This window comes from Hypomesus transpacificus, chromosome 25 (assembly GCF_021917145.1).
Source record: "Hypomesus transpacificus isolate Combined female chromosome 25, fHypTra1, whole genome shotgun sequence".
Lineage (NCBI taxonomy): Eukaryota > Metazoa > Chordata > Actinopteri > Osmeriformes > Osmeridae > Hypomesus > Hypomesus transpacificus.
Genome location: NC_061084.1, coordinates 4959191 through 4986562, shown reverse-complemented (window position 1 = coordinate 4986562; position 27372 = coordinate 4959191). Strand labels below are relative to the sequence as shown.

The 27372-nt window shown below is 43.1% G+C and overlaps 1 protein-coding gene across 3 annotated transcripts; it reads right to left on the bottom strand.

Moving 5' to 3' along the window:
- Positions 1–23110, bottom strand: elavl2 (ELAV like neuron-specific RNA binding protein 2). Of its 3 annotated transcripts, none has more exons than XM_047049079.1 (8): positions 22798–23110; positions 13585–13675; positions 12127–12370; positions 8031–8134; positions 5494–5647; positions 4254–4479; positions 3561–3599; positions 1–1805 (listed from the first exon to the last, which is right to left on the bottom strand). In XM_047049079.1, exons 2-8 carry the CDS (start codon positions 13654–13656, stop codon positions 1475–1477), a joined length of 1170 nt encoding a protein of 389 aa, XP_046905035.1. In that variant the 5' UTR covers positions 13657–13675; positions 22798–23110; the 3' UTR covers positions 1–1474. The 3 variants fall into 3 exon arrangements, with proteins under 3 accessions (XP_046905035.1, XP_046905037.1, XP_046905038.1); XM_047049081.1 differs by having other exon boundaries at positions 1–1802; XM_047049082.1 differs by having other exon boundaries at positions 4254–4476.
- Positions 23111–27372: the final 4262 nt, after the last annotated feature.

Below are 27372 nucleotides of genomic sequence, written 5' to 3'. Positions count from 1 at the left end.
TAGTTTTTTTTATATCCAAAGCAAGACTACAGACCAGAAAACCAACAACTCCATAGGACGAATGTAGTCCATAGGACAACAAATCAAGTTTTTCAACTGAATATAAACAACTTTCAGCAAAACTGAAACAAAAGGCAATATCCAAAAATCTAAATCATACTATACGTACTCTTAAAAAAAGAAAAAAAAAAGCACTTTTGCAATAAAGTCCAAAAAAACTCAATTAAGTTAGGCAAATACTCAACATAAAAAAGGACTTATTTACATAGCTCAGGAGTAATCCTTCCCATTCTTCATTCAAACTACTTTTCATAGCTGCAGCCATTCTCAGCTAGTCTTCCTCCCTATCATACAAAGCAGGTACAACCCTTATTGGTTTGATCAAGACAAAACCAGTCTTTAATGATATAGTATAAGTACACCACAAAACACCATGAGCTCTGTCTGAAGGGAATCGTTTAGGAAGAACTGATTTTTATCCCCCCTTTACCTTTAAGATATTTCCATGTTATAATTTTGCATGCACTTTTGCGAATAAACCTTTGTATTTTTCTGTCTGTTTCCAAATCAAATCTGAATGTGAGTTGCTAGTCATATAACAACCAGGATGTAAGGACAACCCACAGATGATTTTACAAATGAAACCAGCACTGCCATTGATTCTAGAATCTAAAGATAATACAAAGATCTCAAAAGGTATCTTTTACATCATAAATCTCTCCAGAAATTTCAACCACTGCAAACTTTCTGGTAAAGTTCAAAAGCTCACAAGGTGTCATATGAAGATATTTGTCAAAGTATCCAAGTCAAAATATTTGTTCCAGGTCCAGTAAAAAGTTTCTCCAAATTTCTCTTTTTATAAAAATAGATGCTTTTTAAACCCACATCAAAGAGGTTCTTAGCTCTTTGGCAAGGTACTGCTTTAAGAATTTTTTTTGTCTTTTTCGCCATTAATTTTACAATAAGCAACATTATGCAGCCAACCAATAACCAACTCATATTAATACGATAAACAAAATACTTACAAAACTGCAAATTATTTTCAAATAAACACTTCGTTAAACCACTTAAGACGCAAACGCACCTAAGGCAAATCAGAACACAGAAAAATACAAAGTAAATCACTACACAAAGCCTTACAAGACTTACTGTTTCAAAGCAGATGTGCAACAAAACGACAAAAACCTATCAGTAACATTTTTAAAAGGTCCATCTGTAAAGACAGCAAGAGAATGCAACATCACAGGTGTGAAAACCTGCAGTATTTTTTTTTCTGGTTCAACATAAAGTAGTGTTAGAAGTTTGAAAGCCTAGCAATGAAGAAAAAAAAAGTTGAAAATCACATTGTTGGACGCTAAATATCGTTTCCCTTCGTAACACTGATTTACAAAGATGTTTTTACTAATGTAGAAAGTTTACGGTCGGTAGGTTTCCATTTTTCTGTAGAGTTTTCTATAAACAATCTGAGTGGGTATTAGGCTTTGTGCGTTTTGTTGGTTTTGAACGAGACTTGCAGAACTCTGTCTCCGAGGCGGTATCCGTTCAAGCTGGCGATGGCCATGGCTGCCTCGTCGTAGTTAGTCATGGTGACAAATCCGAACCCTTTGCACTTGTTTGTGTTGAAGTCGCGGATGACCTTGACATTTGTGACGGCGCCAAATGGCCCAAACATCTGCCACAGGATGCTTTCGTCGGCGTCTGGAGCCAGGTTGTAGACGAAGATGCACCAGCCAGTGCCGGCGTGCCCCGGGATGTTGATGCCAGCCAGGCTGGTCACCCCGTCGATAGCCATGGGGGAGAACCTGCTGTGGAAAAACAAAACAAGCACGGGTCAGGATGACAGAGAACAGGGAAGCGTTTCTTACATAGAAGTATCACTTGGAAGTCCTAACTGGAACCTCACACGGACCTCTGCAGGAAGGATGATGAAACTAACCTTTGGGAATTTAAACATTTGGGAGTCTTTTCATGCTTCAGTTCTTGCTCTGCTTCTGTCCTTTGCAAGGTGGACATTCTGGTGTAGAAGTTCAAAGACTACCATGTTTCAATCCTTATGAGTTATTGATTAAACACATATTACTCCCGAAGACAGTCTAAAAGTACCCAGTATAAACTCAGCAGGTTATTGGACATTGGTCATAAAGAATATCCAATTTCCAACTCATCTTTATTTTATTGGGTAGCTGTAGTTTAATTGATAGGGAGGTCCTCATACCACTGCCAATGATAGTTGACTGTTAGAGGTAAAATGTTCCTTGAGATGAGTATTTTGAAAGGCTTCTTTACCTTTTAAGGCAAAATGGCCAAATTCCTAAACTGACCCACTCCTATGAATTAGGATGGGATGGATTTCCTAGAGATCCAAAGCTTTAAAGGGTGCGACGCAATATTCGCTGTTACTCAAATAAATGACTAGTATAAAAGTAGCGTGGAATCCTGCTTGGTAGGTAAATGGAATTTTTGCAGTTTGAAGAAACAAAAACCAAAGTGCATGGGAGGGCATGAATTATTTCAGCAGGTGTCAGATGAGATTAGCTGCTCCAGTTGGCCTCTCAGGGAACATGCAGCCTGACAGGTGTGCTCGCAGCATCAAGGACCAGGAGAGAGATTAGGCAACCAAGACACCAGCCGACAAGCAGAGGGGGGTGGGGAAGAATCACAAAGCGACCATCACCAGTGACGGGCCTTTGTGCTCTGCTGTACTTCAAATCAGGCATCTGGGAGGCATTTTATGAAATTGAGCTCAAACAAACTGTTCATTGTGGACATTCTTGAAAGGTAGCTGATGTTTTAAAGAGGACAACATTTTTTGATATAGATCAATTGGGAGAGAATTTGCAGTATAAAATACTGAAATGCGAGTGTAATAAAATACATGACTGAAAGCTGTCAAGTCCAAGGACAGGCAAATGAAGGGGATTTATGGTTGCAAGTATGAATCAGAAAACCAATTGCATCAACTCAAGTATAAAATAAATGTAGTGAAAAACATGGGCTTTGAGAGAGTCCAGAGCAGGCCATGGTGGAGGTGCATGTAGAAAGAAAGGATGAGAGAGGGAGGATGGAGAGAGGGATGATGAAGGAGGGAGGATGAGGAGAGGGATGATGAAGGAGGGAGGATGAGGAGAGGGAATATGAAGGAGGAAGGATGAGGAGAGGGAAGATGAGTAGGATGATGAAGGAGGAAGGATGAGAAGAGGAATGATGGAGGGAGGATGGAGAAAGAGAATGCCCAGGGTCACAGGATCAGGTATGGGGCTGGCTGTGTGACATGTGACCCGTCACTGGCCTTTCTCCTGCCAGGGTGCATCAGCCTCAGAGCCTAGCAGAGCTTTATCCCCTGACCGCTTCCCTCCCTCCCTCCCTGTACACAAACACAAGCTCCCTCCAAATATCTAGCCTCACATACCAGGCACACTTCACTACACCCTGCCAGGCTTGAAACCCCCCTGGGCATACACACCCACGAAGCTGCAGAGATATGGGGAGGGGGGGGACCTGGAGGTTCATGGGAGGCTTGGTGTCTGCCTAAGGAAAGAGGATTTGAATATATAAATTACCTTTTCACTCCATAAGCCATATTCAGCAGATTGTCCAACCTGAAGGAAATAAAAAACAAACAAGGTGTTAGTAGAAGCACATAACCAGAGGTGCATTGATGGAACACATTTTCATATTTGCCAAAAATGCCACACATTGGGAATCAAACAAGCCAACTGGAGTGTTCCAAGTGGGGATAATCCCCCCTTCCCCACTTGGAACACTCCAGTTGGCTTGTTTGAAACTATTTCCTGATTACCCCACTGACATTAACCACTGACATTAACCTTTGTCAAAAGGTTCACCAGAGGCAAAGATGGACAATGAAGACCCATGCTTTTATGTAATCGTTGTAAGTGATCAATTACATACAGTAGCCTACAAAGAGTGACATTAAACACCTGTGACCAATATCCTTATAAATACAAGTTTGTCATTACATGCGAGTCAACCCACCTCCCCACACACAAATCATCTCTATATAAAAAAAGTGTGTTATTCATTTGCAACGGGGACGTCCACAGCAAAGTGTGGCTGTGAAATGAAAGTTGGGGAACTGATAAGTCCAAACACAAAACAGTTTGACAACACCCGAGTAGAAGGACAATTTCCATTCGTTTGGGGGGCCTAACATCTAAACGATGCCATCTCTGGTGTTCCTTTGGCTCAGCTCTAATCATCATTATTATTGGTTTGTGGGTGTGCCCCGTTACCTGAAACGCTGTGCCTGCTGTGCGAGGGGTCCAGGGTACCTTCGATTGGGCGACTGGTAGAGCTGGGAGAGCAGTGCCTGGCTGGTCTTCTGACTCGGGTTGTTGGCGAACTTCACTGTGATGGGCTCGGTGGCACCGGGGGGCTTCTGGCCGTTCAGGCCCTTGATGGCCTCCTCGGCTTCGATTCGCCGGTCGAAGCGGATGAACCCCACCCCTCGGGAAACTCCTGGGGAAACGTCAGGGCCTGCTGTTTAGATGTGCGCATAGCAAGGTTCCCCCCCCCCCCCCTCACTCATCGATTCACAATGGAGCTTGCGCACGTCAATCCAGTCACTGCATATTAAAGAGATTATCCATGACAGATACAGGGATATCAACATTTGTGGTCAAACTGGGTCATTGCTCAGAGCTCCAGACTGCTTAAATAAATCTAAGTAGTCTTTAACACATCAGAGTTACAATTCCCATGAGGGAAATGTATCAATGTAGGAAATAAGCCACATGATTCAAGATGGTGGCAGACTAGGGTACCAGAAATATGACTGCAGATGGAAAACCCAGTGGATAGATTAGTACGTACTACACTGACTTGCTCTGCAGTCACATTTTTAAATTGAAGAGAAAAACACATACTAGAATTGGCTTGGCAAAAGAAAATGACATATGGAAGCCTTCTCTAATCCTTGCCTGGGAGAATATTGTAAATTTCTTCTGTAGAGGAGGCAGGAAATGGCTCGGTGAACACAAGATTCTGTTTATTAGTATTTCATAAGGATTCCATTTCCACATGGCAGTTGGGAAATGGAGATTATAACTGTAAATGTATTTTAATTCTTGCCATGAAAACCCAGTGCTACAGCTACACCTTAGGGGATGAGAACAGGGGAATCAGGGGAGGGGGGGAGGGGGTTAGAGGCAGAAGAAATTACCAATCAGTCTTCTAACTCCATGGCCATTTCATATTCCATCCATCTATGCATATTTATGAATGGCTCCAGTGGAAAATGTCATTTTGGAGACCGCATACGGCCACCTATGATGCATTCCTCTGGCCTGGCTGTGGTGGTTTGTCAGAAAATGCCAGTCTGGAGGTAGGGGGGGGGGAGCGGGGGGGGGGGCACTGCAAGCAGACCGAGAGAGCAAGAAAGGGAGGGAGAAAGGGAGGGAGCGAGAAAGGGAGGGAGAAAAGGAGGGAGGGAGTAACAGCAGAGGGGGAGGGGCTCTGTCACCTCCTACTCACCGGTCACCTGGTCCACCAGAATGCGCGAGGTAATGATGCGTCCGTACTGAGAGAAGAGCTGCTCCAGCTCCTTCTGAGTCATGGTTTTTGGCAAGCCACTGACGTACAGATTAGCATCTCTGATGGAGGCCGAGCTGGGCCGAGCGTAGGATACCTACAGGAGTGAGCCCAGGAGGACGCGTTAGCACTCGTCCAGACAACACAACCACAGCCCCAAGCTCGCTCGAGAAACGGGCGAGAAACAATAAGAGAACGCTCAGTCTTATGTATTCATGTCTGGGCCTAAAGCATGCCAGGACAATTAAAAGCTATAAATTAAATGACAAACACCCCACACACCATCTTATCCCTCCCACCATATAGGCCACAGCGCATCAATAGATATAATAAAATACTTCTGGCACAGTTAAAAGGGGGGGGGAGATACATATTCATGAGCGGACTTCTGCCTCTCCTCTGATGGGTTCTGGAGCTTTCCGGCAACACAAGGCCGTGTGTGAACAGCAGGGATGGGACCAGGCCCTGGGACTGACATTAAGTGTTTCTGCACAGACCAAAAACAACTAAACACAGCATGGCCTGGCCAGGCTTTGAGCCTCGCGTTTCTATGGCACTGCATGTAGGTGCGTTTCATTTGAATTAGAGGGGTTTCTTCTCAAACATTTCCATGTTTATATTAGTAGAGAGGCAGGAATTTTGTGTTGGGGCCGTGTATGGGGAGTCCTTTTACAGTGAGAAAAAAGGGTCAGAGTCTTAACCACTCAACAGAGGTGACTGGAGCTAAATTTGTGGAGTGATTGCTGAGCCGGGTCAGTCTGGTACTGTATTTATGGCAGAGACACCCAAGCCTGTGTTGACTAATGTGTCCATTGGTTTTCCTTGAACAGTCAAGATATTGAGGGGTGGATTCTGTCTCTCTGGTCGTGAGCCGAACCAATGTCTCCGGCTTAGTCATAAATCAACATTTGTCCATAAACACAGCCAAGTAATAGAAAGCGGGGGGAGGGAGGGAGAGGGGGTTAGACAGGGACCAGATAGTCATCCACCAGGTGCTGGGGATCAATACATCATTACACCCCTGAGCAGTCATATCAATTCATTTTCCTCAGAGCACAATCCTTTTGTGTGAGAGTGTCTCAGGCACACACAGCTTGTGTAGGACGGCTGTGGCTGCGCTTTTCCTGTGTGACTTTACAAAGTGTATGTGCAGAGATCAACGTGTGTGTGTGTCTGTGTGTGTACCTGCCTCATCCTGCTCCTCCCAGTGCTGGGCGCCTGCAGGTCTGTGACAGGGCCGTCTATTATCAGGAGAGTGCACTGCCGCCGTATTTAATTACAGTGTCAGGCCCGCTAAATGGTGCTGCGCCTAAGCCTGCTCGCAACCTCGCCCGATGGATAGTATCAATACAATTCACTTGCTTTAATTAAACCTCCAAATAGGATCCCTTTTGGTGCTCCCCGATCGATGAGACCCCCCCCCCCCCACCTCACCCCCCCCACTCTGAAGGGGAGATGGCCGGGGAGGGGGGGGTGGGGGGGGTGAAAGCTGACTCTCCTCACCCCCCTCCCCAGTCGTACTGTCTCACTTCATCTGATGCTAATACTTGCAAAGTAGATTCCTCTGGCACACTAGGGTTTATTTGCACTTCTGACAGAGCAGCTGGAGAATTTCGGTGATGTAAAAAAAGAAAAGAAAATGGTGTTCTACTTTCTGAGGTTTGGGCTGGAGCGAGGGTGTGTGGGTAGGTGTGTGTGTTGGGAGCAGGGGGGGGGGGAGGAGGAGGGGGGGGTAGTGATAATAAAAGTGATATGCTTGATTCATGCAAGCACAATGGAGCTGCTTGCCACACGCCACACCTCCCCCAACCTCAATATACAGCTACGGTAATCAAGCTTGCAGTACACAATTTGGTGCCATTCAAAATCCATTCATTATCTCTGAATGCAGCTTTTTTTTTGTGTGTGTGTGTTGTATGCAGCCATTTTCTCCCTCTCCCCTGCTCCTCGGCAAAATACAGATGACGCCTCGCACAGCCCCGTGGGGGAAGGGGTCATAAAAAAATCACATCCAATAAATCAGAGCCCACCGTTCACAGGGTCCTGATGCACTGTATGAAGCAAATGAGTTTCTCTCCAGCACGTCTTGTCCTGTGCTGCCTGATGAATGCTAATAGGAGCCACCTCCCTGTGCCGGCATCGCACACCGCCGCTGCACATGCAACCATAGAAACTGTTCTGCTCTACATACGCCAGGCCTGGAGCTGTGCTGACGATATTAACAAAAGGCTCCATTTTCTCCCCTCACTGCTGGCTGTTTTTGAACTTGATGCCAGTCGCCAGAGTTAATGATAAAGTTGGATATTTAACCAGTCCAATTTCAATCCCTTGCACGGATAAGACTGAAATATGGTAGGTAGATAAGGGTTTGTTGTGGGGGTATCCATCACTTTGGAGGCGGATGTGGTAAGATTTGTGTACAGTGATTAAAAAACATGAATTCATGGCATTAAACCACAAATGCATCAATGACGGCTTACCTTAATAGTTTTGGTCTGAAGTCTCAGGCCGTTTAAGGTGTTGATGGCTTTTTCTGCATCTTTCGGGTCCACATAATTCACAAATCCATAACCTAGGCTCTGCCCTGTAAGGGGAAAAAACAGGTTTAAGATCCAAAGTATGTTGCTTGAACGCAGCAAAATAAATCCATCAGTTTAAAATCGAGAGCTGTAAAGGTCAGGTTGGCACATTGCTCCTTTGGAGCAACACAATAGCCCTCCGTCTCCTCCGACGCACGCCTGTCTCCGTCATGACTTCTCTAAATCACCAGAAACCAGGAGGTTGCTGCTGAACACAGAAACAGTCTGTCTGAAACAACTGCCAATTTGGCCCCTGAAGCTGGGCCCATCATCCATCAATTTTTTTTTTTTTTTTACACCAAAAAACAACAACCCTTTCTTAAATTACCAGACAGTTCCTCGGGTTCACAGTGAGTCATCTGACACAGCAGAGGTCCACAGAGGCTCCCTCCATCATTTATCTCCAAAATCTACAATGGATTGACACCCACTCCTTATGTGCACACTGGCAATTCAATTTCCTACGCCCACTCCATTTTGGTCTCTGTGCAATTCCACTGCCAGTCAAGTTCACAAGCAGCAGCGGAGGCAACAACTTTTTATTTATTTATTAATAAATAAAATAAGTATAAAAAAACAGAATGAAATGGAAACCTCATATGAGATAATCTTAAATTGGCTTGCGAGTCGATATGTTTTTACTCCCTTGGTAGCACACACAAATTATCCCTCAAACTAAGTGCACGGGCGGCTACATAAGAAGGCTAATATTGTCGACATCAAATGCACAGATTTCATGGTTCAACAGGGATTCAAATTCAATGAGGGTTATCAAGAGGGGGGGTTCTAAAGGGCTCTCTGCCGAAAAACTGTGCCCGATGCTAGCTGCTATTAACAGCAAAAGGCTTACCACATCTGGTTCGGACTATCTGGCTCAACACCGTGAGTCACCGCTAGCACGGGCTCCTCAGACACCGTGAAGAGCAGTTCATAAACTTAAATTCACCTTGCATCTCGGGGAGTGCTATAGCCAGGAGAAACACGAGAGCCTTTGAAATGTGCTTGTGAAATGACAGTTCTTCAGGAGCCTGGAGGGCAAACAAAGCCGCTCCCCTCTCTCGCTGGGTTCTGCCATGTGAAGAGGAAGAAAACCACCGTCTGAGGCAGCAATTACTCTGGGTCCTTCTTTGGAGGCAGTCCCCCTGCCTCTCTTTTTTCCGATAGGGGGCTGCCTCAAACATCTGCCTATACTGTAATTGGCTCCCCAGTCGTGTTGTGCTGGGCGGTGTGCGTGTGTGTGTCTGGTGGGATCTCCGTTTTAAACAGGACAAGGTCCATGGCCCAGGGTAAAGTCTACGGTTGCGAGCCAGGAGGAGGACATCAAGGGTGAGCAGCGGCAGCTCAAGGGGAGAGAGGCAGCTCTCTAGTGGGAACTCAACAAGAGGTGGCCCCGGAACACCGCAGTAGGTTGGCTTAAGCTAAACACACAGCCACGGGGTCCTGTGGCTGTTACATTAGTTAAAAAAGAAATAGGGCTTAAACTAGAGCGTAGTCTACATCAACATTCAGGCCTATTGCCTATTTGTATTCATCTGCAAATTCACACTTTTTTTTGTTCTCTCCAGCTATTGGTGTAAAAGCTAGTAAATGCATCATTTCTAAGCAGGCCAAATTGGAGCTGGAAAGCAAATAAAAAACCTTCCAAGCCAATGTGTGTCGTTTCCACCCAACAAACATGGCAACAAGTCAACTAGCCTGATTTCTATCAACCAGCAAATGACTTTGCTTAATACCCAGCACACGCCAGCATGACCACAGAAGCTTCAACAGCAAGATGAGCATACTGTGCCGTGAACAACCAGACTTAACTCCAGTAAAAAAAAAACATATTCAAGATACAACTTACTGACCTGTTATCTTTTCAATTAAAGCTGTGCAGTGCACCCCATGTTCTTGTACATACACACACCACTAACTCAACCTGAAAACTATTTCCTTGTGGTCTGAGCAGCACCTGGAGAGTAACCTTACTTAGAGAAATGAGACATCGGGGGACTGCAGGGCCTCGAGGTCTTTTCACGCTAGGTAGGTTTCAAACGGTTCCGTTCATTTACGTTCGCAGCACACGTCAATTATTTAGAATTGTCTCACTTGCCGTGTTAAATATGTAGCTTGATGAGCATGTTTGTGCTCACTCTCCTCACACGGTTGTGCTGAACACCACTGCTCATGTTTACACCAAAATCTCTCTAAACAATCCAAACCCAAATCACCTGTCAGCCCTTCTTAGCCAGCTAGGCAGGAGGGCAACACTTCCATCCTCTGTGGTTAAACCACAGTCACATTCACGACCGGGATGACTACGGGCATCTCAAAATGAATAACAAGGAATAACAAGCCAAGGTGTGTGTGTGTGTGTGTGCGTGTGTGCGTGTGGAGGGGGAGCTACTCCCATATGCCCCATGTGGCACCCTAAACAGTGAGCCTGTGGCCAGATAACATGCTAATGCATCTCTTCTCCTGAAAGAGACAAGTGGGGAGCTACAGTGTCACTGCTTGTTGCCGGGCCAACCAGTTCCTATACATAATGACTGCAAATGGGTTTTTAGGGAGAATGGGGGCCCTTTTATTAGAGTTAAAAAAAAAAAAAAAAAAAAAAAAAAGCAGAGGTAGGCATGTCAGGACAGGAACACACTTGGCTTAAAAATGCTCGGAGATAGCCATACATTTTTAGATTTGAGACAAACCATTACTAGCTGGAGAGCTACAGAGAAGCACGCAAATAGACGGGCTCTAGTTGGAATGCTGGTCAGCTACACGTGTGCATTGTAAAATATTTAACGTTCTGAATTTTTCAAAGCCAAAGAGGTGGTTGTGCGCACCCTTTTTTCTTTTTTGCACGCCTTTTTAATGAATTCGGACTACCCTGGGGTGTAGATCCATCATTAAATAAATCTGCAATGGTGGGAATCATTCACATGTCCTCCAGTCTCCATTCATAAGAAAGGGGTTGGCTGCCTTAGACTGAGGCAGTGTTGACTTCTCAGGGTGAAAATGCTAATGAAACAGATGCATTTGCTCTCCATCGCAACTGCCTTCCAAGTCCCTAGGAGACTGAGTTATGTGCAGCAGATGGAGGGAGGTCTAAGTAACCTTGACTTCTGACACTTGAAGTTCTGACACGGCGGCATCAGATATTCTCTATCCAGTCACGTCTGAGGAGCTGTGATGGTGTGTGCACGCTGACCAGCTGCAGATCCCCCCCCTCTAGCCCTTCAGACTCTGTACTCACAGCTACCAGGAGGGGTAGGAACTGTCCCTGCCGTCAGCTCCCAGCTGACAAGGTCATGAACAGGTACACAGATACGAGTATGTAAAATGCATTCAGAGGGCTCCCAATCTTTTGAATGATCCCTGCCAGAAAGGAAACGTGCTTTATTAACACAGAAGAAACCTGATGCTGTCTACAACAGTTCAGCTTCTCTCTGGTCTGTTTTTATTTATTTATTTTTTGGGGGGAGGAGGAGGGGGGGGAGGGGGGGGCGCAATGCTCGTTTGCTTGTGGCTAGGAGGACAACGCACACCCTCTGTACTCCAGTGCAAATGAAACCAGTGATATTCCACAATTAAATCAGTCCTTAATAGAGTAAGTCAATCTAGTTTGCTGCTGGGTAAGTTTCATAATGGTTTTCACTTAGATATGGCATCTAATTACAACATTTTGCTCAGTCAGAGCCCTCTTTCGCCTCTACTAAGTAGGCTATACTTTCAGAATGCAGGAGCCCCGCTGTAATTGGGGGTAAAATGCAGGGATTTCATAATTCATGACACAGGAGACCAAGGTATCACGCATGTAGGGGGGAGAGGAGCGGGGCATGCAGTATTGCCAGAGCATTACAACAGACCATAAGCTTAAAGTAGCCCATGTTGAGAGCCGTTTCTGTATCCACCCACAACAATTGAAGGTAAAAAGCATCATGTAAATATATTAAATTTAACGCTTTATTACATAATTGTTTACGTTAATAAAAAATCTAATAATGAAAAGTTACGTTACCTGTTATTTTATCGCGCACTAGTTTGCAGGACTCAATCTCCCCGATGCTCCCAAACAAACTCTTCAGCTCTTCTTGGGTCATGTTCTGAGGCAGATAGTTGACTATCAAGTTAGTTTTACTGTCCTCTAAGCTCCCTGACTCTACAGGAGAGGAGCAGTTGTTCGAGATTGTGGAGGGGCCATTGCTCGTGTTGTTGCAAGTTGGCCCATTGGACAGCTGTGTTTCCATGGCGGCAATCACCTGCTGAAAAGACAGAAAAGTCCAGTCAGAACCTCATGCTAATGAAGCCCATTAAGCAGCCGCTAGTGGACAGTTAAAAAAGGATGCTTCCATTTCCTATCAGCTATACTGTATCTTTTATTTCTACTGGTTTCCACTATGACAAAAACATTCATGCTACTCTCACTGCATGTTCCCTAAATGTATCAGTCTTGAAACACAAGATCAAGTCATCTTTTTAATGGAATTGCCAATATGACCATCTGGGACCATTCTAACCCAGGAAATTAGTATTGAATACTGTTAATTGGGCTCTCTGTAACTTTACCCTGCCTTCCACTGTAAAGCACAGGCTGTGCACCAGATTTAAAAGAGTTTTCCAAATATGGATTATTGTTGGAAATGAAACAAAGGTTATATTACGCCTTATATTAAAGGAAACCCATAATAGTTTCTGAAACTAAGCAGACAGATGTCCTTTTCAAGTTTATGGATGAAGCAAAGAGAAGCTCCTCAAGTTAATTGCATGTGTCCATCTGGCGGCAAACAAAGACTTTGATGAAGCAAATTGTGCGTTGCATTATGTTAAGAAAGGCCTTTCAAAGGCAAAACTAGTGCAGTTGAACAAACTTGTCAACAGTGGTATCAACTCTCTCAGCCAAATAGCGAAATGTGTGATGAAAACAAAAGATTTAGACATGAGACTCGAGTGCTGGTAAAGCAACTGAGGGAGTATAGGCACTTCTTCACAGCTTGGCTGATGCGCTACAGTTAGCAGCATCTCCCAGAGGGGAAATGAAGAGACATCCTTAGTTAACACATCCAGACACAAGCAGTATGCATAGCAGTATTATTACAGTAATAACCACATTGGGTTATTATATACACACACTAATTATTTTCAAATTTAGATGATGGTCAATTTCATGCTCTGTGAGGCCAAAGCTGCCATACAATAATCAAAATACATACATTCAAAAAGACACAAAACAACAATTAAGTGCACAGTTTTAGACCATACCAATAACACAAAATATCCAAGGGCAACTTGAAGCTATTTAAACCCCAACTTAGAAAAAGAGAGCAGTTTAAAAAATAATAATAATCTTATGAACACAATCGGCTCAGATCAACTTGATTTGGGCGTCCAAACAAAGTTGCGGGAGCTTAAAGTCATTGGTATGGCCTGAGCACTGAGTGTTGCTGGCCAAATGAGTTCAAGGAGGAAAGCCACAGACCCCGGTCCAAGGCTCGGCAGCCCACGAGCCACTTCTAAGCAGAGAAGCCACATCGCACAGTCTGACTGCCATGTTAGTTTGGAGTTGCCGTCTGCAAAAATGTGACACAAGAAAAAAAAGGACTGTATGTTAGATCAGCAGCAACAACATCAACAGTCAGTGGAGATCACATGTCATTGTGGAAGAGGAGGAGGAGGGGGAGAGTCTTTGCACCGGCGATGCAGAGTTGCTATATACTGGGAGTGTTTCCCCTTCATACAATTCCTCTTTAGCAAAGGATGAATAGCGAGACTTGAGGAAGACATATGCAGGAGTTGATGCCATGAGGAAAAGGCACAAGAAGTATGAGGAATGACAATCGGATGAGTGAATGGGGTGCTTCACAGGGAGATCAGACGGATATCAGACAACGCTAATCAAACTGGGTCACGGCGCTCGCGTCTGCTGCTAGTCTAAACTGACACGCACATCGACCAACGCTGTTCGTGCAGCACACTATGCATTAACATCACCCTCTTGCTATTCAAGAACATAGCATGGGATCAACCCACTTTTCAGAGACGTTAGACAAGTCATACATAGCTAGTCAAACAGCCAACATCACACCCAGTAGCACAGCTCAGAGACTAATATATCAAAGAACATCACATAGCCTATGAATATGCCTCCTCTCCTTGATCACTACAGACTAGTTTCCTCCAAACCTATGAATATGCATCAAGTCCATTCTGCATATTTTTAGAGATTGCTGTTCCAATAATTGAGGCAAGCGAAGGTACAAACTGTCAGTCAAAAAACGCAGCACAAATGGACGTCATGTTTTCATGTCCTTTGTGGAAGAGCTTTTCAGTCCAAAACCCACTCCCTCAAGTGTAGCCCAATCAAATCTCTTGTCCCTGCAGATAAGATTGCTACATGGGGAAAATGTGTCAGATTTGGTCTGCACAAAATCAGTGCATGTGGCCTAATAGTTTGGAATGAAAAGCAGATTTTATTAAAGTCAAAAGTGCATCATCAAATTAGACATTTTTTATCGTACATTTCTCAGGAGCTACTAGAAATGGCTACATTTGATACAGCGGATGGAAAACTGAATATTTACCAGCCAAATAATTATTTTAAAGTAAGGTTTGACAGAAAAATGCTAAGCTTTGCATTGTTTCCACAGCTCTAAACTCACAGCACACATGATACTACCCAGTCCTTGTTTCCTCCTCTCCTTCCTCCATCTCCTCTTTCATATGGATTCATATGGATTATGATTTGTGGGTAATAATCAAGTGGTCTTGGAGGGGAGAACCGGGGGAGGTGGAAAGGTTCTGTGATGCGGCCCTTGACCACAACCAGATCAACAATGAATTTTGACTAGTAGCCAGTTAACCAGTACAGCCCAACAACTCTAAATAATTGAGAAGCTATACTGGCTTTAAATGTATCTTTCCTTAATACTGGAAAATACACAAAAAGTTATTCTACAATGCAAGTCTACAAATAAGCAGGTCCATCTCCACTGAAGAAACCTATACTCTAAAAAGGCATGCATTGTGTTAACGACCCTTTGGAATAAAGTGTGAATCTCTCCCTGCTAACCATCAAAGGCTAAGATGGTAGTGTCTCTTCTCGATATCCAACTATAAAAAGGCAGGAATATGCGTGTCTGTGGCTCGATTATCTTGAGAAAGGGGCACTGAATAAAGCTGAACTTCGTCAGGTGTATTGCTCAGGACCCAGGCGTGCTGTGTGAAGTTGTTTGGAGGAGCAGTTAGTGACAAAATACAATAAATGTGTCCGCCGCCATGTTGAGCTGCACTAAGCCATGGAGACAGATCTCTGCACTACTGGCACACTGCATCAGTTGTAAATAACTAGGCATGGCAAAAGTAGGGGTCTTACTATCGCAAAAAGCCTGTTCTATACCTGCTACACCTGGAATTAATGGTTGTTTCCTTTAATGGACGTATAAACTGCTTCTCTGAACTCTAGATGTCAAAAGTGTTAAATAGCTATCAAATATTGAGGGTATTAAAAGGTGACTACACATATGAATGTCTGCAACCCACTCATGTAAGCTAGCTACAAGTACAAATGCACAAGGCAGAGAGAAATGTTGCCACTGGCAACAGTCTGACACTGAACTTTGTATGGAAAGACGACTTGCTTTGAATTGTTTAAAGCAAATGACACGTTTTAATCAATTGTTTACAGTCTGTACTTCAGTTTATTTCCACAGAGTTTCTGTTTACATAACCCTGGCTGCGTAAGATTATGTAGAACACTTTAATTTGAACTGCCATTCTTGTGTGGCACTACACACGACGGCTCACAAGAACGTACTTCCCACGCCAAAACTCCAACTGGCCTTGATGAGTTTACCTGCATCCCAGTCAAAGCGGAAGAGGAACTCTTCTTCTACTGACTGTCAAATTGGCAAGGCTGTTGGTTACTTAGCTGTCAAACCTTCCCTTCATGAACAGTGTTGACAAAATGAGCATTAATACAATGTATTAACAATGCATGTAACATGCATCTCTATAGGGAGTTAGATGGCTGAGCGGTTAGGGGCTATTAATCAGAAGGTTGTCGGTTCCATTCCCGGCCGTGCCAAATGACGTGTCCTTGGGCAAGGCACTTCACCCTACTTGCCTCGGGGGAATGTCCCTGTACTTACTACTGTAAGTCGCTCTGGATAACAGCGTCTGCTAAATGACTAAATGTAAATCTTTAGTATTTAAACCATCTGTTTTGAAAAGTTGGGAAGGGTCTCACATATGCAGCCAGTTCTGCACACATTAAACTAAAGCAACTGAAATCAAATGATGCCAAATGGATTGAGCACATCCACGTTTTTCAGTAAACCTGAGCACATCAAGAAGTGACACTACACAGCTCCGGTACAATGGAACTATTCTATTACAAACACACTGGCATTTCCCTCTACCAAGGTCGATGCTGTAACTCCACTGGTAAGCTTCTTTCTTTTTTTTTTTTTTTTTTTTTACTAGGGCCTCAGAAATGCAACCTAGAATTTACTGAAGAAATTATTTAGGCTGCACCTGGATACTCGTAGAACTGATCATGCAGTCTCCACAAGAGAAAACAGACTGCAGTCCTCCCAATATGGCTGATGTGGGAACACTTTAAAATATTAATGAAAGTTTAGACGATTTTTAGCATTCAATCCTCAGATTAGGAAATGCACTTCTCAGTCGTCATAGCACACGCGTCTACTGCCTTCAAGGTGTCCTGGCTCATCAGTTAGACTAAGCCATTATTTTACTGTCTCCTACCGCAGAGACTAACAGTTGATGATGCAGTGCAGGCCTGGACTTCCTCCTGCATAGGCCCGATTCCTTCATATTCTCTCAAATCTTCACTTATACACATACAACTAGACCCAGTCACTATGGTACTTTAACCAAAGGTATCCAAAGCAATGCAGTTATTAAACTGCCAAATGAGGAATAAGATGCAGAGCACCCAACTGTGATGCTAAGAAACCACTCAGTACAACTCCAAATTATAGTTTCACCTTTAATAAGAAGCAACGAGAGCAAACATTGGCTATTGTCCTGCTAGCGACACTGCCACAAGTCTGAAATATTTTATTAGATAAACACTTGGAAAAGGGAACTTGGCAAGAGGCCTCACCCAAAAATCTCAGTAAAGGCTTTTGGTTCCTGCAGCCAGCCAGCAGCTTGCTTCTAGTGCTGGCATTTGAGAGAGCGGAGCATCTTGTTCCCCTGAAGGCCTTGCAGAACAGGAAAGGGTTGGGGTTTTTGTACAAAAAAAAAAGGCGGCTAAAGATCATGAGGTTCTTTTTATGTCTTCCGTCAAGAGTGCTGGAATAAACCCGTGCACCTCCACCGCTTTACCCAACAGAGCAGGCTTCCTTTTAAGACTCATTAAAGTGCAGCAAGCTTAGCTACTGCTCCTCTCACATCTGACAACCGTCTCACAGGGGAAGAACGCTTGCACGCAATGATGCTAAGAAAAGGAACGTCTTGGCTGAAGAGGGTCAACAAATTTCTATGGGGGGGAGGGGGCGAGGGGTAAATATACCAGTTTGGATGAGGTGAATGCTTTTGACTTCTGACACCCTGGCTATTTAATATTTCATGGCCAGCTGCCGGACATCCTAAAGGAACACTCTGCCAACACTTAAGTTTCATCCGATGTTGCCTCTTGCTAAAGATGGCTGGTGGGCTGCACACACTTAAGACTACTGAGGCTGAGAGAAGTTGGAACTGTTACGCCATCACATAAGCCTTAGTGGCTAATTGAAATAGCGACGAGGCAGGGAAATTGGGCTGCAGTGACTGCTGGATGAGACTAGGCAGTTGATGATAATCTGCTGAATAAGCCATGTTTGTTAATCAATGGAGGCATGAGGGAGGACAACAACAACCTGGGGAAACAGTGGTCTCTGTGAAGGCTTTCTGGAACCATCATTGGAATTTCGTTTTACTGCTCGACACTAACAATGGTGATTTAGAACGCAGCTTGTTTGAAGCTCAGGATGCTTTTTAAAACTCGCACAGCCAAGAATGCTAGTGAGCGCCCCCTGGCAGCGAACTGAACACAAAGCACACAGCAGCTGCCATTGATCAAGACTGAACATTTCAAAAGGGCTGTTAGATTTCTTCCTTTCAATGGCAGCCTCAGTAAATGCCTTAAAGTAATGAAAACTAGTCTTAAGATCTAGAATATCTTCTCATGGACAACTCTACTCAATAGAACTGGCACAATGAGATTTGTTTTCCTTTTCTTATATGAAGTCTGTCAAATATAAAATATGGCAGGCAAGGGGAACAGGCAAACAGCTCCAGTAGTGAGACCCACAGTGAGAAGTCAAGACATCTGCTGGCAAGATCCCGGGCCATGTACTTCAAAGTGACAGTACGGCCGCTCATCTACCACTCCCTCAGAGCTGCTCAGCCAAATGACCCAAACGATCTCCAAGGACTGCAGCTGGCATTAAATCAAGCAAGCATGTGTGAGATGTTGGTGTGCTGGTGGTCCAAATACCTCACCAGCACGCTCATCCTACCATTAAAGACATCCAGGAGCACCTCATCACCAAGCCTAAGGAGTTTGGACATTACTATTGATCCGAGTCACAGACTAAGACTAAGCTATTAAAACGCACCACTTACCAGCTTCTTAAATATGGTTCAGGCTCCTGTGGAATGTTGCAAATAAAATAAACTACATTAACCCTCAAACCTTATGGTGTCTTTACCACCTGCCTATAGCAATAACATTTACATTTTTCAGAGGTGCAGGTTCTCCAACACACATGTGGACCTTCGTCTACAACAGAAAATGAAAAAGCTAAATCTTAATCAAATCAGCTAAAGGCTAGTTCCTCCAAAGTCAGGAATATGTGGTTTAATATCAGATCCATGCAAGTCTGAAAGTATTGCAGGATGCTGAGCATAACATTGCTTTATCCGTAACCAGTTCCACACAATACATTAATTTTGCATCCATGTTTTCAGAGTGAACCCTGCAGCCCACCCACATCCAATGGGGGGGGGGGGGGGGGGGGGGGGGGGGGGGGGGGAGCGTCTGTGACGCAGTGACAGGGTCCAAGGACACTGCGGAGCAGGCCTCAGGTAATGATCCGCCACGCTGGGGGAGGGACGCCCTGTGGTACACACGCAGCACACGAGGAGGGGGTGAACACTGCATGCCAGCCCTCCACACAGCTCATAATTAACCTGCAAGGAGACACTGCAAATGTAGAGAGGGGCAGGAGATAGAAGAGGATGAGGGGTCTAAATATTTTCTCTACAATGGAACCTCCCACTGTAATCTAACCCCATTCTCGGTCAGACGCACACTGGGCTGTGTGGAGCGAGGTTCTACCTTGGCCTTTAAAAGTGCACTCCCTCTCCTTTCATTTAGGAGGTCTGTCAGGTCTTTGTTTAGAAAGCCAAGTGTCTGGGCTCAGGATTACATAGACAATTGTGAACATCCACTAACTCTTCCTCAACTTGTGTTGATTTAGAAGAGGACTGGTGAAAATACACCTTAGCTGGCTCTACTACAACACCTTGGACAGTAACAAACACAACATCCCATCAACTTGACACTTTGACATGTTAACTGAATTAAGTCAACAATAAAATTGTTGAAAATGTTCTGTAGACACTACATCCTTAAAAGTACCATGAAAAAAGATAAATAAAGTAAATGAAACTCAAAAAGAAAGCATTATTAAATTATTCCGATTTCAGAAGCACAAGAGCAAATCAGAAGCCAGGGTCAAATGGATCGTAAAGGGCAACACAGACTGCACCACGCCCTCAATCCCTCTGGTAGCCATCCAGCCCCTCCTCCCCATCCCTATACCCCCATGGGGGGCTGTGGCTGACATGTGAGTCAGCAGCCTCCTCGTAAATTAACTGGCCACGCTTCCAGTTGCTGGCTTGACAATTCGTAATGTATTCACGACCTCCTGACTGACGATTGCTCACCGCAGACTGCCTACTCACTGGAACCCAGATGCCTAAGACAATGCTGAGGCATCTTGACACACCGCCTGTTCAGTACTCAAGGTCAGATAACCCAACCCTAAGCACTAGATAGACGGTAAGGCCTACTTTGACTAAATAGAAGACACCTCAGTGCTAGCGAAAGGTGTACTACATAAAACACTTTTAACAGTATCTATGATACCTTTAATTCCCACATAATTTCCCACATAATGAGACAAAAGACCTAGGTTATAGCAAAATGTGGAAAAGTATGTATGTCCAAAAGAACCCCTAACCCTTAGTATGGTGTCAGCCAAAGGGGACAGAAATGCACTTCCTGCAGTCATAAATGAGAGGGTGTAGTGTAGAAGACTATGGCGTATACTGTTGCTCCACATCCCTTCAATATATGCTACTAGACAAAGAGAACTCAATTTAGGAAGAACATTTTCCGAAACTTCAAATAAATCATTTACTGAAATTCTGGCTTCAGATTTACATTTTAGGATGTAAAAATCTAAATGGTTAGACGTACGCAAAAACGATTAACATTTCAATTGATTGAAACGTAGGCGAGTTAAGCGTGGGCGCGTAATTAGTTAATCAGTGACACCTGCGGTGGAAAGGCAATTGCTTGAAAGTGCAAATTGGACATATCTTTGCTGTGGCAACCAAACTTTTACCGTTATTCTCAATGTGACCAAATCTTAAATGAAATATGCAACAGTAGTGTGTGATTATCACGTTTTGCTCCAAATACTAGCCACATACAATTTACAAGATCAATGTTCAGGCTTGGGAATCCAAACCGAAATCCGAAGTAGTTTATATCAAGTCACAATATAAACAATTAGGCACTGAGAAAGGTAGAATGCATGAAAGAATGAAATTGCCACATTGAATGCAAGGCAACTTTAATAATTTTAAATTGAAAGGTGAACGCTCCTCCCACCACACGCTTTTTGATAAAGTAAGATAACTAGCTACTATCTAAGTTTGCTTCAGTATAGCGCGCAGAAACGAACTGAAACACGGATGCATTGCTTTAAATCAATTAGTTAACTAATAAAAACAACTTGTATTAGGAGTTTGGCAAAATTCGGAATGCTTAATGTTGTGCTGCCGTCGTACTAGTCATTTGCCAACCAACCCGGCCTAGCTACTACTAGCTGTTACAGAGCTAGCAACCTTACGCTAACTGCAACAGTGACTGTGCTCGACTGTGCTAGCTGCATTGCAGTTGGCTTTTTTATTACATAGCCTAATTTACATTACGGCTCAATTACAGAGTTGGCCATTGAAGTTCTCTTACCTTAGATGCTAAATACAGCGCACAGCTATTTTGATACGTGATAAGGTTCATACATCAGTTGCTCCGTTCTTCGCCAAAGTTAACAAGCTTGACAATGGGGGGGCAGCGGCGGGAAACTAACTACCCTAAGTAAACTGAGGAGACCACAGCCAATCAGAGACAAGAGTCCACCTTTCTGTTTCTGCAAGATGGTCATTTAATTCGCTTCAGGTGTGTTGAGGTAGGCTATATTAACCGAAAGGACTGGTCTGGTAATAAATTCCACCGAACGTAAATCACAGTCGAAGATAAACACAACATTGCATTCCGAGAAGTTGCAAGTTGGTGTTTGTCAGTCTTTTAGAGACACGAATTTTCCAAGTGTGTGGTAGGCTATATGGAAGGTCTGAACGTGCTGTTGCAGTGATTTAGACGTTATTGCTTTAGGCATTGAATTAGTCACTAGAAGCCAAAATGTGGCATAAGTAGACCTGTGCATTCTGCCCTCCGCCTTAAAATCAATCTAAATTTAAGATTTGACGTTGATGGCATATGCTACTGTAAAAGGCGGCAGGCTACATTATTAGGATAGCCTAGACTTTGTCAAATGTTATTAATGGTAGGCCCTATAGGATACGTCAAAGATAATGATGTTCAACAGTCAGGGTGTACCAGGAAAGGCCTGTTTCAGTCAAACATTAGGTAGCCTACGGTTAAAAAAGCTAGAAACGCACACCTCGAATTGCGCAATACAGTTGAAACACCTAGGCCTTTTTGATAAGGGAGTGTATGCCTTAAATCCAGAGACAATCTATGTGAACGTATTTACCACACAAGTAGGCTATATCGGAGAGCACGGACCAGGCATGATAATGGAATATTGTTGAGCTCAACTATTGTCCATTTTCTGAAATCAGTTGCATGCACCTTACAATGCTCATTCCGAATAGTAAATCAAAGTCTTGTTGCTATAAGGGATTTAATGGTCAAACCAACGCCAATCTCGGGGCTTCTAAACTCAACATTTACAGCCCACCTTTAGCCAATAAGATTCAAGGACCATGACTAAAATTACACAATTATACATAGGCTACTGAGGAAACATAAGCTAAGCAGTAGGCTACCTCAGGTTCTCCCGGCACGCAACGTGTTGTAGTTGGCTATATGCTGACACTGGAATGCAATGACTATACACTCACATTTTGCATAAGGAGATTGAATATGCTAAATACATATTACAATTCTACATTAATGCATTTGAAATGTAGCGAATGCAAATGAAATTGAAACGATAACATCGACTTAAATGTCCTTTACAGACGATGCATGATAGTCTTGGGCTATACCAGAACATGGTCTAATACACTGGATTTGAGGGTAGAATGATCGAAATATAAATTTCAAATGTTATACATGAATGAGCAAATATGTAAAACATCTTACCGTGTCTATAAATGAAAGTTACGGACGTCCTCTGGCAAACAATCTCTTGGAAAATAGAGAATCAAGAAAATACTTGGCAATAGCCTAAAAATATGAATTCCGCCTTTTCTCTTAGCTCAAACTTAGAAACATAAAAATCAACACATAAACAAGGTAAAAGGATAAAATAAAATATTTATTAAAACACAATACAGAATTGGGTCCCTTTGAGCGAATGCCTCAAATTAAAGGAAAATAACTGAAGAAATAAAAGGAATCAAATAATTAAAAAAGTCGGCTTCTGCCTGTCTTGCTCTTTACAGGTTCACCACACAAATACACGACATCACTAAGTGAAAACCGAGGAAAGGAGGAGGTTGTCTTTAAAGGAAGATAGTCCTGTCAGCACATATATAGGGCCGTATCACCGCAATCGTATACCTCTCCGCTGTTTCATCCATTCAACGTACACACGAGCACCATACACGCGGAAGTATACTCGGAGTCGCCCAGCATCCACAGTGATGCAGAGTGGTGCCTCAATATAATTGGCTATACATGGTCCTCCTTGGGTTCAATATCCAAGCACACCAAAGATGCTATTTGCCCCTTTCCATGTCATTCAAAATGTTCAAGCGTTTTTCTAAATATGGAATTTTAAATCGAACATAACTGGTCATTCAGTGCCATATACGAGGTTTTCAGCGCGAGAAGAACAAAACAATCTGTTGTAATTTTGTGGTCAAACAAAGTATATTTCTACAAGTTGCCTTACATCTTCCGAATTTGACCAAGAACCACATCTGATGGTATAGGCTATTTTACAATCAGTCTGTCCTTTTGAACGGGTGAACAATTTGTCTAGATTGTTTTGCTTATAATAGCATATCAAAATACACATTTTACATCAGGACAGTTGATAAACAGTCCAACCTGTAAAACGCAACGTTTTACGAAATAGCCAGTCAGTCAGTTACGGGTTATTATTCAGTAAAAAATACCCTAATACATTGGTAAATTAACAGTGCAATGAAGGAGTGCTTTTCTCTGTTTCCACGTGCACAGTACAACTAAATCTGAAAACAAAGACGTGTTTGTTGAACGTTGAATCTGTTCAGCACCATGGACAGCGAATAAGGTTCAAGTGCGCTCGCGCTGTCCCTCTGATCTGCACAACATGCTCCACGCTTATTATCAGAACGTTTGAAGCTATAGCTGAGCTTAAGCAAAACATTTCGATTTCATCAATGCCTTAACTTACTGGTCTATACGGAGTACCATGCACACATTTTTCCGAAGGCGGAACGATACAAGATACTGATAAACAGGCAGATACTAAATGGAATAACGAAAACTTTGTGAGAGACCTGCAGCATGACACAATTGGCATTACGGTACATATGCCCACGAGGGTGTTGCAACAGTTGAATCGGTTATGTGAATTGAATAGGGCTGTAACGTTAACACGCCCAGAATAATTTCTCACTAACAATGTTACTGAGAACAATTATCATAAGTGTATATACTGTGTGTCGTTTTAAACATTTCAACAGTAGCATGAAAGTACCAGTTATATATTTTTATTATTTCAGTAACCTTATGAAAACCCAAAGATACTTATATTTTGGTCAATAAATTAAGATAGCATGTCGGTAAATGTAGAGCCAATTCAGTGGATGTTCTGAAATGCATAATTTTCTCTTAAATGTTTTCAATTTGGAACACATACATGCAGCACTGGAAAAGGGTGTGTCAACAACAGCAAATACGTGTGCAAAATGGCAATCCCCTAGTCTCATTACTCCATTCCCACAACTACTATATCTTTCAATGGGGATGCAGTCAAGTCTGACTTAATGATAGTAGCTTAGTTTGTTGCAACCTCCAGCCCTTACTGTGGCTGACTATGAAAGACCTCAATTGTATATCATATCACTCTCAGTTTGAGCCTTCTGCATTCTATGCAGATAATGAAACATGGCAAATCCCTAAAGGCCAGAAAAGTTGCTCTTTATAGAGTGAAATCTTGGAGTTGGCTCAAATTCTCACACAAAGTGGAGCATATTAATTTTGAATTATGTGCAAGGAACCTTTGGTAGCATCTACAATGGGCATGGCTAATGGGTTCACACAAAGAAATGGGCCAGAGGTAAACTTTTGCTCTAATACATCCTTGCAATCATCTCTCATCATCTCCTTTCAAACGGTGATAAGAACTATCTAACCTCAACAGTTGCAGTTAATATGACTTGGGAGAATCTCGGCCTCTTACTGCACTGACCATGTGACAGCAAGAGATGGAAATAAAGAAAGCCATTTCACATTGCAAAGTGGGAGGGCCTCTGTTTTTTATTTTGTTAGAGGTTAGTGTGCAAGGGGTTAGAGGTTACGGTAGCATACAAGCTATCAGGATGTTACAGACTCTCTGCTCGAGGACTGGGTCAAACGTGTCTTTTTTCAGATTTTATCATACCCCTATACTGACAGCCAGTTCAGAGCAAAATACAATTACAGAGCAAAATAGTTGAAAACTTGATACAGTGCAATTGTCACATCTTTTCTCTAGTACTATTGGATGAACACTGAGAAGAACTACATACCTAAAACAGCAAAACTCTTCTTTCTGTGTAGAACAACCACTATACCGTCTTCAAATTACCCCCAATGTTACAAGGCCCACATTGCTTCATGTCTGGAAAACAAAATATGAAGATGTAAAAACTTATAGCTTACCAGACTTTGGTATCCTGAATCCAGCTGGGTTCTCTCTGAACGTCAGGCTTCCACAGCACACTTCTGTCGAGCCAAGCCATTCCTGGTCGCCAGTGAAGTGACAGCCATGTTGGTAGCGACAAAATGGCTCAACAGAGAAAGGGTGAATTGGCATTATTGTATTTGACTGTTTCCCACTTCAGAATCCTTCAGGAAGAAACAAACATTGAATTCTTTATGGCTTGTCACTACCTACTCCATGCCAGTTGATCTAAACCACCTGTTAGATTGACAAACAATATATTTTTCTTCTTCTTCTTTGGTTTTGGTTGGCAGTTCCAATTGGAAGGTGCACACACCGCCACCTACTGTGATGGAGTGTGAAGCTAGTAACAGCCTACCAAAAATATATTTCTTTTATAATCCAGTGTCTTTAATAAACTTAAATAACACCCTCCACTGGACCTGCCCTTCCCCCCATCCCCAACCACAACCTCCACCTCCCTCACACATCTTTGCACCTGATAAAAAAAACCTCCCCTCACAGCTATCATCCCACAATGGAGTCAGCAAACTATTTACCGACCACACCCTTGTTCTGGAATAAACCATTTCCTGGCCGAAATAAGACGATTGTCCACCTAAAATGTGTATTAACGTTTTATCTGTCCAAAAGCAGTGCAAACATTTGAGTTTTAAAGTTCCAAATGATAGAAACTCTACAGAAATAGAATGCAGTTTGTATCACTTATCAAAAGGTAATTTCCATGTGTAAGTGTTAGTGCATAACCCATTTTTCATTCTGAACTAAATAAAACTAATATGAGTGGCAAGATTGATGAATATGGGAATTTTCCCTCAAGCGTTGTTTAAATATTGTGCACATATTGTGCCTCTCTGAACAACTGCTTCCATTGTTTTTAAGTCGTTTCAATACTAGCAGCCCAACTACAAGCCAGAGAGACCATTATTCCTTACTATACTCATAGCCTGTCTACTAAAAGGAGTTATCGAGGGTCTCTTTACTGTAAGACAATATCATAGTAATGGAGGGAGGAGCACAGACATACAAACCTAACAGTGCTCCTGGGGGTCACCGCCTATTCGTATTTTCAGGGACACAAATATGTACTACTTGCATATCCCCCCAGGTGATAGATCCGTTCAGTGCCAGGTCATTAACTTAATCCATCTCTGTGATATGGAGAGCCAGGACACAGTACAGCTCTTCTCATCTCCTCTTCCTTCGCTATAATCAGTATCACTCTTCTGGTGGGTCACACCCACAGCCGTTAAATGTCAGTGGTGAGTGCGCTTGACCTTCGCAGCCTCCAAAGAGCACTTGCTGTCGAACAGCAAGGCCACAAAGGGGGCTAACCTTTTTTCTTCTTCTACCAAAGTATTTCCTTCCTGCAAGTCCGATAGACCGGTGGAAGAGGTTAAGATGTCAATACACATTCCTGTGAGACATTAGCACGCTCTGTCTTGGAGGCCCTTTAGTGTCAATGACCCTGGTGTTGTACTCAGGTGATTACAATGCAATCCATAGGGACCCAGATGAAATATGTCGACATGTGCTTCTTAACATAGCTGAAAGTAGATAATGAGCATAATTGCTGTAAAATACCGCTTTTAAGGCCATGTTTCTTGGCGGCTCGTGAAGATTGGGCGTTAAGTGCTATTATCAGGTAAAAGGGCCACGGGGAAACTGAAATAAGATATCATTCAGACAAATGGTCAGATGGGACTTTCAGAAGAGAATATTGTGACACTGTAGAGAGAAACCATAGCATATTATTATCAACACTATTAATAACACACCTTTACCTATCATTCTTGAGAGGAAACATTGAATGTATTTTTCACATTAAGAGAATATAGGCC

What these genes read in the sequence shown, in the direction of transcription:
- elavl2 (XM_047049079.1), bottom strand. Translation starts at nt 13,656, where the DNA reads ATGGCAGTCAGACTGTGCGATGTGGCTTCTCTGCTTAGAAGTGGCTCG. An exon ending in CTGCCGAGCCTTGGACCGGG is followed by an intron (nt 12,371 to 13,584) that starts GTCTGTGGCTTT and finishes CTGTCTTTTCAG; the next exon opens with CAGGTGATTGCCGCCATGGA. An exon ending in AGTGCGCGATAAAATAACAG is followed by an intron (nt 8,135 to 12,126) that starts GTAACGTAACTT and finishes TTCCCCTTACAG; the next exon opens with GGCAGAGCCTAGGTTATGGA.